General features: G+C 44.2%; 1 protein-coding gene across 2 annotated transcripts in view; it reads right to left on the bottom strand.

Annotated features, from left to right (window-relative positions):
• npas1 (neuronal PAS domain protein 1) overlaps positions 1–15,429 on the bottom strand; it is a 374,233-nt gene that overhangs the window by 50,618 nt on the left and 308,186 nt on the right. For both annotated transcript variants that reach the window (XM_051934005.1, XM_051934009.1), the window contains one exon: positions 1,906–2,053. In XM_051934005.1, the coding sequence (XP_051789965.1) occupies positions 1,906–2,053 (148 nt within the window). The remainder of the gene's footprint in view (positions 1–1,905; positions 2,054–15,429) is intronic.

The raw sequence follows: 15,429 nt of genomic DNA, 5'->3' as shown, positions 1-15,429 counted from the left end.
TGCACTGGCATTTACACCCACCCAATGGATACCGTAGCTCCTTCCCTTCTTTACTTCTAATGAAGTGACACCTACACTCACAGCCTGGCACTGTGGCACAAGCTTTATAGTCCACATCTTCCATGAGCTTCACCAAACATGTGCTTCACAACTCACTCTCCAGTCCAAATTCTGTATCTTTTTCCCTGTCCAGGACACGTCCCCTGCTTCACTCATCTGTCCTTCCTATTGGTCAGTTTCACTCTTTGTGTGCCAATCTCATCCCGTATGCTGGCAGCCCTTATTTGCATGAACCAGAAGGCCCCAAGGAGCCAAGTGGGACAGTTTGTGCTGCTCCCATGCCAACCATGGGTGAGGCGAAGTCCACTCAGTACCATAAAATTAGGGAAAAATATCAACAAATAACCACACGTGAGCAAATTTTCTTTTTTTTATATAATGTCACCAAATTTCAATCAAGGTAGTCACAGCATTTTTTTTCGATTTTATGATATTTAATTTTTCCATTGCAGCCATTGTTTTTACCCCTATAATCCATCCATCCATTATTCAACCCGCTATATCCTAACTACAGGGTCACAGGGGTCTGCTGGAGCCAATCCCAGCCAACACAGGGCACAAGGCAGGAACAAATCCCGGCAGACCCCTATAATTATAATAATAATTAATTACATTTATATAGTGCTTTTCAGTGGCACGGTGACGCAGTGGATAGATAGATAGATAGATAGATAGATAGATAGATAGATAGATAGATAGATAGATAGATAGATAGATAGATAGATAGATAGATAGATAGATAGATAGATAGATAGATAGATACTTTATTAATCCCAATAGCGCTGCTGCCTTGCAGTAAGGAGACCTGGGTTAGCTACCCGGGTCCTCCCTGCGTGGAGTTTGCATGTTCTCCCCGTGTTTGCGTGGGTTTCCTCCCAAAGACATGCAGGTTAGGTGCATTGGCGATTCTAGATTGTCCCTAGTGTGTCCTGCCCGGGGTCTTTTTCCTGTGTTGGCTGGGATTGGCTCCAGCAGACCCCCGTGACCCTGTAGTTAGGATATAGCGGGTTGGATGCTTTTCTTGCTACTCGAAGCACTTGAACAGAGGGGAAGCACTTCAACCACCACCAATGTGTAGCACCCACCTGGATGATGTGACAGCAGCTATTATTGTGCCAGTACGCTCACCACACATTAGCTATTGGGTTGTGATGCCAATTAGTGACAGTAGGTGATTAGAGGGCCAGAATGGATGAAGCTGCAATGGGGAATTTAGCCAAGACATTGGGATACCCCTTACGAAAAATGCTCAGGGATCTTTAATGACCTCAGAGAGTCAGGACCTCAGTTTTAAGTCTTATCTGAAGGATGGCATCATTTTTACTGCCCAGTGCCCCCATCACTGTAGTGGGGCATTGGGATCCACACACAGACAACTGGGTAAGCTCCCCCTGCTGCCCTCACCAGCACCTCTCCCAGCAGCAACTCAAGCTTTTCTTAGATGGTCTCCCATCCAAGTACTGGCCGGGCCCAACCATGCTTAGCTTCAGGTGGATGACTTGCTCTGAAGTGCATGTAGTATGGCTGCTGAATTATTGAAATATCAAAATGTCATTTTAGTGAATACCTATCACCCTAGGTGTACAATCCTGCCAAATTTCCACTTTTAAATTAAAAGGGAAATAGTGTTTTTTGTTAATGTCAGCCAGTCATCTTTGCATTATATACTGTGAACATAAATATTGATATAGATATTGCATGTGATAGTTATTTTTTATGTATGTTGTATTTTTGTCTTCTGTTCTGAGGAGATATGCCTTTAAGAATTTCTTTGTACTCTGCAAACGACAATAAACGGGAGTTGATTTGACAAAAAAACATCGACCTTGTAAGTAAAGCTCTTACCTAGCTCTGGAGCCTCCGCCGATGTGCCGTTGGGACCGCTGTCCTGATCTGCTGCTCGGCGATGTGGCTTTAACCCCAGCTGTTCGGCCGTTTCCAGGTGGTCAGCTGGATGGACATAGTCAAAGATGCTGCTCCCGGTGAGCTCCACCTGCATTAAAAAACATGGCGGCCACAGTTTTAGAAGGATTGACTTCAGCACCCGCTCCCCTCATTCAGTTATTGGCTGATAAATTAACCGCGCCTACTTCAAAGCAGCTTCCATTCACAGAAATTGGCTTTTTACAGAAGTTCATTAACCTTCTTCGCGTTACACCTGAGCGTCACTCATGCTTTAAAAACTAAAGTGCTAAAAGCGTTAGTGTCTCTCAGGCAACTATATGGACACATCTCGCGCAAGCATTACGGAGGATCGCAGGAATCGTGGGGTAGAGGGGTCCTTTCATCGGATTGGCTGGTCCAGTGCGGTCTCAGCTGTGGAATGGCCAGTAGGGGGAGCCAGCTTGATAGATAGATAGATAGATAGATAGATAGATAGATAGATAGATAGATAGATAGATAGATAGATAGATAGATAGATAGATAGATAGATAGATAGATAGATAGATAGATAGATAGATAGATAGATAGATAGATACTTTATTAATCCCAAGGGGAAATTCACATACTCCAGCAGAAGCATACTGATAAAGAAGAATATTAAGTTAGAGTGATAACAATACAGGTATAACACACAATAATTTTGTATAATGTTAACATTTGCCCCCCCCACAGGGTGAAATTGAAGAGTCGCATAGTGTGGGGGAGGAACGATCTCCTCAGTCTGTCAGTGGAGCAGGACGGTGACAGCAGTCTGTCGCTGAAGCTGCTCCTCTGTCTGGAGATGATCCTGTTTAGTGGATGCAGTGGATTCTCCATGACTGACAGGAGTCTGCTCAGCGCCCGTCGCTCTGCCACGGATGTCAAACTGTCCAGCTCCATGCCTACAATAGAGCCTGCCTTCCTCACCAGTTTGTCCAGGCGTGAGGCGTCCCTCTTCTTCATGCTGCCTCCCCAGCACACCACCGTGTAGAAGAGGGCGCTCGCCACAACCGTCTGACAGAACATCTGCAGCATCAGGATGAGGTCTCCAGGACTCTGAACAAATCCAAATCATATTATGTGATATCAACTACTGTTGAATTCTGCTCTGTACTTGTAAAATTATCATTGTTATATTGTATTGAGGATTACTTGTGTGCTATTCTGTGTATTGTATTGTACTGACCCCCTTCTTTTTGACACCCACTGCACACCCAACCTACCTGGAAAGGGGTCTCTCTTTGAACTGCCTTTCCCAAGGTTTCTTCCATTTTTTCCCTACTAGGGTTTTTTGGGAGTTTTTCCTCGTCTTCTTAGAGAGTCAAGGCTGGGGGGCAGTCAAGAGTCAGGGCCTGTTAAAGCCCATTACGGCACTTCTTGTGTGATTTTTGGCTATACAAAGATAAATTGTATTGTATTGTATTGTATTGTATTGTATTAGACCCGAGGATTATTCGGGTTGCAAAAGTGCCAAAAGTGTTAATGCCGAGTGTTGCTCAGGATTATAGGCTTGACTTGGCTAAGTGAAAGGCCTGAATGTTACCAAGGCAATAGTGCAGACTCGTCTTCTTCTTGCCTCATGATGGCGTTTCATAAGAAATGTCTTTCAGCAGCTCAAGTGTTTTCCCATTCTTGACGGTGATATGAGTAGTGATGACGAAGTGAATGTGTCTTCAGACACTGAAACTGAAACGGACAGCGAAACTGAAAGTAATTCTGATGAATCCGAAAGTGACGCTCATGTCAATCGCACATGTGTAGTGTGCTGTTCAAAATCTGTTCAGTCTGGAAAGAAAATCCACAAGGAATCACGTGATTATTGTCCCGATTGTGACGTCGGATTTTGTATTTCACCGGGCTTCAAGATATACCACACAAACGACACATTTTGACAGTATATATGGTATACTAGGGGGGCTGTCAAGAGGCAGGGCCTGTTAAAGCCCATTGCGGCACTTCCTGTGTGATTTTGGGCTATACAAAAATAAACTGTATTGTATTGTATTGTACTAGCGAGGAGAGTGTGTTGAGTAGATGGAAAGAGTACTTTGAGGGGCTGATAAATGAAGAGAATGAAAGAGAGAGAAGAGGTTGAATGATGTGGAGATAGTGATCAAGGAAGTGCAACGGATTAGCAAGGAGGAAGTAAGGACAGCTATGAAGAGGATGAAAAATGGAAAGGCCATTGGTCCAGATGACATACCTGTGGAAGCATGGAGGTGTTTAGGAGAGATGGCAGTGGAGTTTTTAATCAGATTTGTTTAATGGAGTCTTGGAAAGTAAGAGGATGCCTGAGGAGTGGAGAAGAAGTGTACTGGTGCCGATATTTAAGAATAAGGGATATGTGCAGGACTGTAGTAACTACAGGGGGGTAAAATTGATAAGCCACAGCATGAAGTTATGGGAAAGAGTAGTAGAAGCTCGGTTAAGAAGTGAGGTGATGATTAGTGAGCAGCAGGATGGTTTCATGCCAAGAAAGAGCACCACAGATGAGATGTTTGCTCTGAGGATGTGGATGGAGAAGTTTAGAGAAGGCCAGAAGGAGTTGTGTTGCGTCTTTGTGGACCTGGAGAAAGAATATGACAGGGTGAGGAGAGAGGAGCTGTGGTATTGTATGAGGAAGTCGGGAGTGGCAGAGAAGTACGTTAAGTACACGATATGTACGAGGGAAGTGTGACTGTGGTGAGGTCTGATGTTATATGGGCTGGAGACGGTGGCACTGACCAGAAAGCAGGAGACAGAGCTGGAGCTAGCAGAGTTAAAGATGCTAAAATTTGCATTGGGTGTGATGAGGATGGACAGGATTAGAAATGAGGACATTAGAGGGTCAGCTCAGGTTGGGCAGTTGGGAGACAAAGTCAGAGAGGCGAGATTGCGTTGGTTTGGACATGTGCAGTGGAGAGATGAGGGGTATATTGGGAGAAGGATGCTAAGGATGGAGCTGCCAGGCAAGAGGAGAAGAGGAAGGCCTAAGCGAAGGTTTGTGGATGTGGTAAGAGAGGACATGCAGGTGACAGAGAAAGATGTCAAGGACTGGAAGATACGGAAAAAGATAATCCGCTGTGCCAACCCCTAACAGGACCAGCCAAAACAAGAAGAAGAAGATGTTCTTAATTAATTGTGTTCCCTGTGATCACGTAGAATTGTGTTTTCTGCATTTACAGATGTGGAAGAATGTGTTTGCCCTCTTACAGATCATTGAAACAGTGCTGTCTGCCTCCTAAAATGTGATGATATGACACGCGAGTGTCTCCTGTGTGCCTGCATATCTTTGATATGCCATTGAGTGAAGCAAATCAAGTGTGACACAATGTCAAGTGTTGCTTCTTCTACAAAGATATTCTAAAATGGCCTGGTAACATTGGTTGGGACCCCTAGGAAAGATCCTAAATAATTGTAATTGAGTGATTTTTCAAACTCGTTTTATTGAACTTGTATCACACACATCTTCAATCGTGCAATCAGCCATTCAGACAATTTAAATGAAGAAAAGTGGCCACTCTGCTGTTTGCTGTCATTGTGTGTCTCACAATGATCGTGGACCAGAGAGAGCAAAGGAGAGAGTTGTCTGAGGAGATCAGAAAGAAAATGATAGACAAGCATATTAAAGACAAAGGCTAGAAGACCATCATCACCAAGCAGCTTGATGCTCCTGTGACAACAGAATCAAATATTATTAAGAAGTTTAAGGTCTGTAGGACTGTAGCCAGCCTCCTTGGATGCAGCTGCAAGAGGAAAACCGACCTCAGAATGGGCAGAAGGACAGTGGGAATGGCAGACAAAGAGTCAAGGAGATACAGGCTGAACTCCAAGGTCAGGGTCCATCAGTGTCTGATCACACCATCCGTCACTTTTTGAGTGACAGTGGGCTCAATGGAAGAAGACCCAGGCGGACTCCGCTTAAAAAAGCCGGACTGGAATTTGCTAAAATGCATGCTGAAAAGCCACAATGCATCTGGGAGAAGGTCCTTGGAACAGATGGGACAAAACTGGAGCTTTTTGGCAAGTCATATCAGAGGCAGCACTCACAGGACGGGGGGGGGTGTAGAGGGAGACATGGGTACTAATTTGAGGATTATATGGTGCTGGACTGTCTTTAACCCTCTAAACGTCATTTTGTTACATAATTAACTCTTTATTTAACCTGATCTGTGTCTGGTGTCTGAAGCTGGGGAGTGCCCCCTAGTGGCCACAGTCTCAATGACACGTTTCTATTATGCTGCTACGTCCGCTCAGGTTACATCTCTCACCTCTAGCTTTCTAGTTGTCCTTTTCTTTCTCTCCCCTTACAAGGGGGCTCCGCCCCCTGCTCGCTTCGCTCGCCTACTCCCGGCGTTGGGCATCCTGAAATACATTAGTTGAGCTCGTTCGTTTTGGAGCCATGCCCGCTTTGCCCGCGGCATTTCAGACGCACGTTGTAGGCGCCTGCGTTCATTGATTTTATCCAGGCGGGCTCGTGTTTGTATATCCGTCAGTCGAGCTTGTTCATTTTGAACCCGTGCTTGCTGTGCTTCCGCAGTTTCAGACGTGCGTTGTAGGTGCCTGCGTTCATTGATCTTATCCAGGTAGGCTCGTGTTTGTATCGTTGAGCTGTATTGTGTTTGAATTTGGTGTAAAGCGTTCACTGGTTTGTACAATCCCAAGCACAACATTATTCCTATCTTCACTCCGCAATAGTGCCACTCACAATATGGCGGTGACGCCTGCGCTTTCACTCCGCAGTAGTGCCACTCACAATATGGCGGTGACGCCTGCGCCTTCACTCCGCAGTAGTGCCACTCACAATATGGCGGTGACGCCTGCGCCTTCACTCTGCAGTAGTGCCACTCACAATATGGCGGTGATGCCTGCGCCTTCCGTACTATGTCGGGTTTCACTATGCTGTGTAGGCGCCTTTGCCTTTCGTACTTTCCCGCGCCTTCCGTACTATCTTTGTGGACCTGTGGGGCCTCCATAGCCTCTTTCGTTTGAATCCAGGCTGCAGCGCAGAATCCTCTTTTTTGTGTGGCTGTGTCGGTAGTCGTTAGCTATGGGTGCGTTGTTGCTTCATTTCTCATTCACGTCAGTTGAGCTCTTTCGTTTTTGGGCCGTGACTCCTTCGTGCGCGGTGGATACAACTTCGCTTGCGGTTTATGAGACGTGAGCTGTACGTGCCTGCGCAGTATGTCTCATGGTCCCATCGCCGTGTACCTGTGTTAATGCCATCCGGTTTACCATTCTCGGTTAGTAATATGGATGGGATTTCCTGTTTTGACATGCTGTTGTCAAGGCAACCCTAGTAACACTACGCAGAATGGGTCCTTTATGTTTTAGCTGCCGACTCCATTGCCTGCATTCTTTCTCCGCAAGCAGCAAACATCACATTTATGACACAATGGTAACCTGAGCAGAGCGTTACAGGATGACAGGAGATAAACAACAAAACCAGGGTACCTTAACTGTAAAGTGTCTCGGGATGGTGCACGCTATGTAAGGCGCTATATAAAATAAAGCTTGTTCCTTTCTTGTAGGACCACTCATAGTTTAAAAACCCGTGATGGTCATCACCATAAAAACGACAAAACTCTAACGTGTGACACTAATGAAGCACATCACTGTACTCTTCCACTTTAACCAGGGTGTGCTCCTGCCTTGTGCTTAATGCTGCTGAGATAGGCGGTGGCTCCCTGTGACCCTAAATTAGAATCAGCAGGTTATAAAATGAAAGTATAAATTGATTGAATTGTTCTGTTTTGTGAATGGCAGATTATTACAGGATTCATAGATAATAGAATAATATTCTCAAGCACTCTCAAACCAGTTAAGGGTCTTAGGGTCCCAGAGTCTATCCTGGTAGTATGGGGCTGTAGATGCCAGTCCATCACTCACATGAGGCCAGTTTAGGATTGTCAATTAGGTGTCTTGGGGAATTTGGAAAGATACAGAGAAGAACATCCAAACTCCACAACAATCATGACTGGGCACAGGGTGTAAAGTCAAGATGATGGCTCCGTGCTAATATGCCACCCTACTTTGAGAGCAGGCAATTCCAGTGATTCTTGAATCAGTTATCCGTATCAGCTTGTCTGGATCAGAATTACAAGGGCCCATAATCCATCCTGGCAACACGATGCACAAAGCTAACCACTCTGATGACCCTGTCACAAGTAAGAGTCGACCACAAAGGCATGGTAACCATCCGCTAACTGGTAGGCTACAAAAAAGGCACATCTCCAAATATTAGGTGATCTAGAAATGAAGCTGGCAGAAATTCTGTGCGACAGCTGAGACATTTGTATTTGGTAGCCGTCCACATGCACAAACACACACACACACACACACACGCTACCCTCCCTGCAGGCCAAGGGACAATTGACTGATTTATGGAGATTCAAGAGTCTGGAAAGCGCTGCATTTCAACAAGGCAGGCAGATCGATACAACACTAATAGGAGGCTCATTTCCATTCCTCGCGGGGGAAAGACGGCGTCCACGGCCATTCGATAGAATCAGACGTGTTCAGATTGAGGGGTTCTACGTGCAGGGCAGAGCCCAACTTTAGCATCTGGAATTCACACTCCACGTCACTTGAGTTAACCAAGGGGTAAAGTTATGTTCCAACAGAGACGGACATCCTGTTCCACCCTGAAATTTTACACATTTATGTTCTGAGCCTGTATGTTGAAACCACTGGCACTTTTTGGAGTGAACCCTGGGAGATAGAGAGGCTATCAGAAGGAGCGGAGCCATCCTGAGACGTCCTGCAGAGGGTGTGAGAGAAGACGAAGCACTTAAAGAGAGCAGCACTTAGGAGATCCACTCCTCTACTTGAATCCTTTGGCCAATAGAGAGTCTCAGGAAGGATCCGGGCTTGAATCAGTTCATGGAGTTTGGATGTTATGTATTAATATTTATTGTTTTTAAATGATCAAGTGTCAAATTTTACATATTTTCCACTATTCTTATGTACCAATTTAAATGTACCTATGTCCCTAGTTCTTTGTGAGTGGAGCCCCGGGAGGCAGGGCCACCCTGATGCCACCATAGCAATTTTATCAAATCCTTTATGCCATTCTAATATATATGTTTTTTGTTACTAATAAATGCTTATTCACAAACCTTCTGACAACACTTAACATGAGGATAGAGATTTGCTTAAACAAACAGTAAAACAAAGCAGTTCCAAACAAATGAACATAAATGGATCCTAACAATATGTATTCATTAGTGTTATCATTAAAATATGGACACACTGACAATGGAGGTGTGGAAAATGAAAACTCCAATCAGCAGAGTTCGTGGGGAAAATAAACTTGGGGGTTATCAACTGTCATGAACTAGGAGTCCCAAAACATGTACTCCCAAAAATACTTGCAAAAATGACCATTATAGGGGGATATCACTGTCAAACCCTGGCTGTCATGAACTAGGAGTCCCAAAACATCTACTCCCAAAAACACTTACAAAGTGACCATTAGAGGGGGATATCACTGTCAAATCCTGGATGTCATGAACTAGGAGTCCCAAAACATGTACTCCCAAAAACACTTACAAAAATGACCATTAGAGGGGGATATCACTGTCAAACCCTGGCTGTCATGAACTAGGAGTCCCAAAACATGTACTCCCAAAAAACACTTACAAAAATGACCATTAGAGGGGGATATCACTGTCAAACCCTGGCTGTCATGAACTAGGAGTCCCAAAACATGTACTCCCAAAATCACTTAAAAAAAATGACCATTAGAGGGGGATATCACTGTCAAACCCTGGTTGTCATGAACTAGGAGTCCCAAAACATATACTCCCAAAAAACACTTACAAAAGTGACCATTAGAGGGGGATATCACTGTCAAACCCTGGCTGTCATGAACTAGGAGTCCCAAAACATGTACTCCCAAAAAACACTTACAAAAGTGACCATTAGAGGGGGATATCACTGTCAAACCCTGGCTGTCATGAACTAGGAGTCCCAAAACATGTACTCCCAAAAACACTTGCAAAAAATGACCATTAGAGGGGGATATCACTGTCAAACCCTGGCTGTCATGAACTAGGAGTCCCAAAACATATACTCCCAAAAAACACTTACAAAAGTGACCATTAGAGGGGGATATCACTGTCAAACCCTGGCTGTCATGAACTAGGAGTCCCAAAACATGTACTCCCAAAAACACTTACAAAAAATGACCATTAGAGGGGGATATCACTGTCAAACCCTGGCTGTCATGAACTAGGAGTCCCAAAACATGTAGTCCCAAAAACACTTACAAAAAATGACCATTAGAGGGGGATATCACTGTCAAACCCTGGCTGTCATGAACTAGGAGTCCCAAAAACATGTACTCCCAAAAACACTTACAAAAAATGACCATTAGAGGGGGATATCACTGTCAAACCCTGGCTGTCATGAACTAGGAGTCCCAAAACATGTACAGTAATCCCCTCCTCCATCGCGGGGGGTTGCGTTCCAGAGCCACCCGCAAAATAAGAAAATCCGCGAAGTAGAAACCATATGTTTATATGGTTATTTTTATATTGTCATGCTTGGGTCACAGATTTGCGCAGAAACACAGGAGGTTGTAGAGAGACAGGAACTTTATTCAAACACTGCAAACAAACATTTGTCTCTTTTTCAAAAGTTTAAACTGTGCTCCATGACAAGACAGAGATGACAGTTCAGTCTCACAATTAAAAGAATGCAAACATATCTTCCTCTTCAAAGGAGCAAACAAATCAATAGGGCTGTTTGGCTTTTAAGTATGCGAAGCACCGCGGCACAAAGCTGTTGAAGGCGGCAGCTCACACCCCTCCGTCAGGAGCAGAGAGAGAGAGAGAGAGAGAGATAGAGAGAGACAGATAAAAAAATCAATACGTGCCCTTTGTGCTTTTAAGTATGCTAAGCACCGTTCAGCATGTCGTTTCAGGAAGCAGCTGCAGCTGCACAAAAGATAGCAACGTGAAGATAATCTTTCAGCATTTTTAGACGAGCGTCCGTATCGTCTAGGTGTGCGAACAGCCCCCCTGCTCACACCCCCCTACGTCAGCGCAAGAGAGAGAGAGAGAAAGTAAGTTGGGTAGCTTCTCAGCCATCTGCCAATAGCGTCCCTTGTATGAAATCAACTGGGCAAACCAACTGAGGAAGCATGTACCAGAAATTAAAAGACCCATTGTCCGCAGAAACCCGCGAAGCAGCGAAAAATCCGCGATATATATTTAAATATGCTTACATATAAAATCCGCGATGGAGTGAAGCCGCGAAAGGCGAAGCGCGATATAGGGAGGGATTACTGTACTCCCAAAAACACTTAAAAAAATGACCATTAGAGGGGGATATCACTGTCAAACCCTGGCTGTCATGAACTAGGAGTCCCAAAACATGTACTCCCAAAAATACTTGCAAAAATGACCATTAGAGGGGGATATCACTGTCAAACCCTGGCTGTCATGAACTAGGAGTCCCAAAACATGTACTCCCAAAAACACTTACAAAAAATGACCATTAGAGGGGGATATCACTGTCAAACCCTGGCTGTCATGAACTAGGAGTCCCAAAACATGTACTCCCAAAAACATTTGCTAAAATGCCCAATAGAGAGGGATATCACCAGGGCCGTCTTAACAGCATTATAGGCCCCCGGGCAAAACAGTGCACTGGGACCCCTATCTACACACCACTCACAGGAATAAAAATGTAAATGGTTGATAAAATTAATCATATATTTATTGTATTTGTACTTCCAACAAAATCAGTGTTTAAACATTAAAAAACATGCCGTACAGCAAAGATTATTCAACACAAACATACGAACAATATAGCGTCACCCTTGAAAAACACCAAAATTTCAACATATCAATGATACTCAATTGGTAAACCATACAGACGGAGATGGCAAAGTATGAAATTACTATGTATCATTTGTTATTAATCAAGTGTTCAACACAAACATTTGCAAAATTTATTTGCAGAGAATTGAGATGAAAAGACATTAACGCATACACTGTGAGATCCGTACACATACAGGGACGTGAGGTTGCAGAGGTGACCGTGATACTAAATCAGAGGCGAATGCCAATCTCCACTTGTAACACAATAACAAATATTTATAGTTTAGAATAGTATTTATTCATTGACTGAAAGTCACAACATACATAGATTAGCATGGGGCCTCTGTGCTCATGGGGCCCCCGGGCAACTGCCCAGTGTGCCCATGTGTTAAGATGGCCCTGGATTTCACTGTCAAACCCTGGCTAGTAATAAGGGAAAACACAGAGCCTTTAAAAATAAAAATATTTATTCTTCACAAAACTGCTTGTAACAAGACTGAAGCTCTGTAGGAGCACAAAAGGCCAACAAAGAGATTCTAGTGACACCAAAGGCAATCCAAACTGACACAGATAGTTAAGGAATCGTCAAAATACAAAGCAGAGGGCCGAAAATCTAGAAATCCAATAAATGAAATCAACACACGGAAACTGACCAACTCCCTAGCGTATTCACAATGAACCACCAGGCACTGTGGGAGACCCTCAGGGTGGCAGGCAGTTCCTGGGAGTGATTGGCAGGTGGCCCCGCCTCTGGTGGGAACCACCCACAAAACACATGGAACAAAACACAGGCGGCTTACATACACAGACAAAAATCAAAAACAAAGAATAGCATGCATAATCAGCATCACAAATGAACAAAGAGACATCAAACATGAAGCTGGGGAATCAGAGAGACGTGACATCCATGGTCAGACAGGACAGGTAATGTCAGACACGGTGACAGGAATGGAGACCTCTGCCAATTGGCTGTCCACCTCCTCCTGCTCATTCGACTGTATAAGTCAGCGCCGGGTCGTCTAATAGAGTTGCTTATCATGTACTGGCCTTCCATTCATGCTTAGTTGTGCCCAGGGCTGGGCAGTAGAGCAAATAAATAAATGAATAAAACAAATCTTTCAAACCTTATGGATGATTTAGAATAGATTAGATTAAATTTGATTAGATTAGATTAAAATGTATTAATCCCATGGAGAAATTAGAATCCATACAGAAGCAGAAACATAAACAAATAAGAATACAGACTCACATGACAGATAATACAGCCAATCGATCGATCAATAAATAAATAAACTTAACAAGTACATCAGGTACCAGCTATAGAAAGAAAGAAAAATGCATACGAAAATTACAACTGTATCCTTAGGAATACAAAAAGCAAAACCAAATACTTGAAAGCATGTAGAGGAGAGGGCGGCACAGTGGCGCAGTGGGTAGCGCTGCTGCCTCGCAGTTAGGAGACTCCTGCGTGGAGTTTGCATGTTCTCCCCGTGTCTGAGTTTGTTTCCTCCCACAGTCCAAAGACATGCAGGTTAGATGGATTGGCGATCCTAAATTGGCCCTAGTGTGTGCTTGGTGTGTGGGTGTGTGTGTGTGTGTGTGTGCCCTGCCCGGGGATTTGTTCCTGCCTTGCGCCCTGTGTTGGCTGGGATTGGCTCCAGCAGATCCCCGTGACCCTGCAGTTAGGATATAGTGGGTTGGATAATGGATGGATGGATGTAGAGGAGAGCAGCCAGGTGCATCATGGGACTTAAGGACATGATCTACTGTGATGGACTCGGAGAACTCAACCTGTTTAGTGTCAAGCAGAGAAGACTGCGTGGGGATCTCATCTGGGTATTTAAAATCCTCATGAGGTATTGATAAAGAAGACTGAACAGAATTCTTTCGTCTTAGGGGTGAATCACATACTTGAGGACATCGGTGGAAATTAATGGGAAGTGCATTTAAAACTAAAGCCGGGAAGCACAAGAGGCAAAGAGTTGTGGGAATCTGGAACAAACTATCGAGACATGGAGTTGAAGGAGAAAGAGTGAGAACCATCAAGAAGAATCTGGATGAGATGTGGGGGCAGCTGAGCTATCAGCTAAACAAGCGGGCTCGACGGACTGAATGGTCTCCTCTGGTTTGTCACGTTTCTTATGCTCTAATGTATATTTATTGTCAATGAGAAAAGGCGCCAGTTTAATATAACTTGTTTTTTGCAGACTTTTCTGTACTTTTTAATGTTTGTAACATTTTTGTAAATTTGCAGCCCTTGTTCTCCTTCCCTATGACCGCCACGCTCCTTTCACAACACTTATTGGAAACGGGGCTGTTTCCCTTACACCTTTTCATTTTGTGTACCCCTCTCTGTTCTCCCCTATCTGCCTGAAACTCCCATAGTCCACTTTCTAATCTTTATTCTTTTATTTTATTCTTTATTCTAATCTTTATTCTTTTATTCAGACAAACAGTTTAACTTGAAGGCATGCCAACCAACATCTATTCGGAATCCGAGTCACACTCAGGATCAAGAGCGGCGTTTGGGGGTGGCAAGTGGGGCGACCACCCCCGGCCCCGCATACCTTTTGAGGTCCGCTTGTCCCGTTCGAGCGGATTTGTCAAGTTATATTTTGATAAAGTCTGCATGTTATCTTGCAAAAATCTGGCTGCACACTGTAATGAGAAAATCCAGTGTACGATAACATTATTTTTATTAAATTCGCGTGCAAGTTTATACAGTCTACTGTCACGCACATGCACATGGGAGGCAGCTAAAGGGCTTGGGTGAGGGCAGTTCCGAGTCAGACCGGGATGTGACAGAGTGCACTGACTCTTCTTCTCTCTTTCCTGCAGACCATTCACGAGAGATTCCACCTGGCACTCTTGACGTTACTTCCGGGTCCGAGCCTATGGAAGAAGAACTTGCCGGCTCCGGCCCCTGTGATGTCATGTCCGGGCTCGAGCCTATGGCTGAAGACCTTTACGATCCCGGCCCCATTGACGTCACTTCCTACCCTGACCTTTAAAAGCCTCCACCTTTTCCCTATTTCCTCAGTTCTGTTTTGGACTCCAGTTTGTGCACATCAGTCCTGACATTTATTGCAATTTGCAGCCAGGAATTATACGGGTGGCTGCCCCAAACCTTGCTATGGCTCTTTGTGGAGTTTGTGACAATATATTTATATATATATATTCATGGCATTCGTAGTCTGAATCACAATTTGATTGTATGGGTGGTTACCTACCAGGTAACGCTTGTGGGTGGTCAGCAAGTCAGCTAACATCCGCCACGGTGCCCTCTTGCAGTTGCGAGAAGCAGATCATAGAATGGTTGAAATAATTTTGAGATTGTGATTCAGACTATGAATGCCATGAATGTAATTACCCCGATCTACATGCTGTCAAATGAACGAACCACACGCCGTAGTGCAATGTTAGCAGCGTCATCTCTAGCGCTGACATCCGAGGTTCGGTTCCCCGAGAGGGGGGTGCAGTGAGTGTGTACGCCTGATGAGCCCAGAATTAGGGCAAAACACGTGTCGCGTACTCTTTGCATTATTTGACAGTAAAATGATTTCAACCATATATATATATATATATATATATATATATATATATATATATATATATATATATATATATATATATACATATA

Source organism: Erpetoichthys calabaricus, chromosome 1 (genome assembly GCF_900747795.2).
Source record: "Erpetoichthys calabaricus chromosome 1, fErpCal1.3, whole genome shotgun sequence".
NCBI classification, from domain to species: Eukaryota; Metazoa; Chordata; class Cladistia; order Polypteriformes; family Polypteridae; genus Erpetoichthys; species Erpetoichthys calabaricus.
This window is presented reverse-complemented; position numbering and strand designations above follow the sequence as displayed.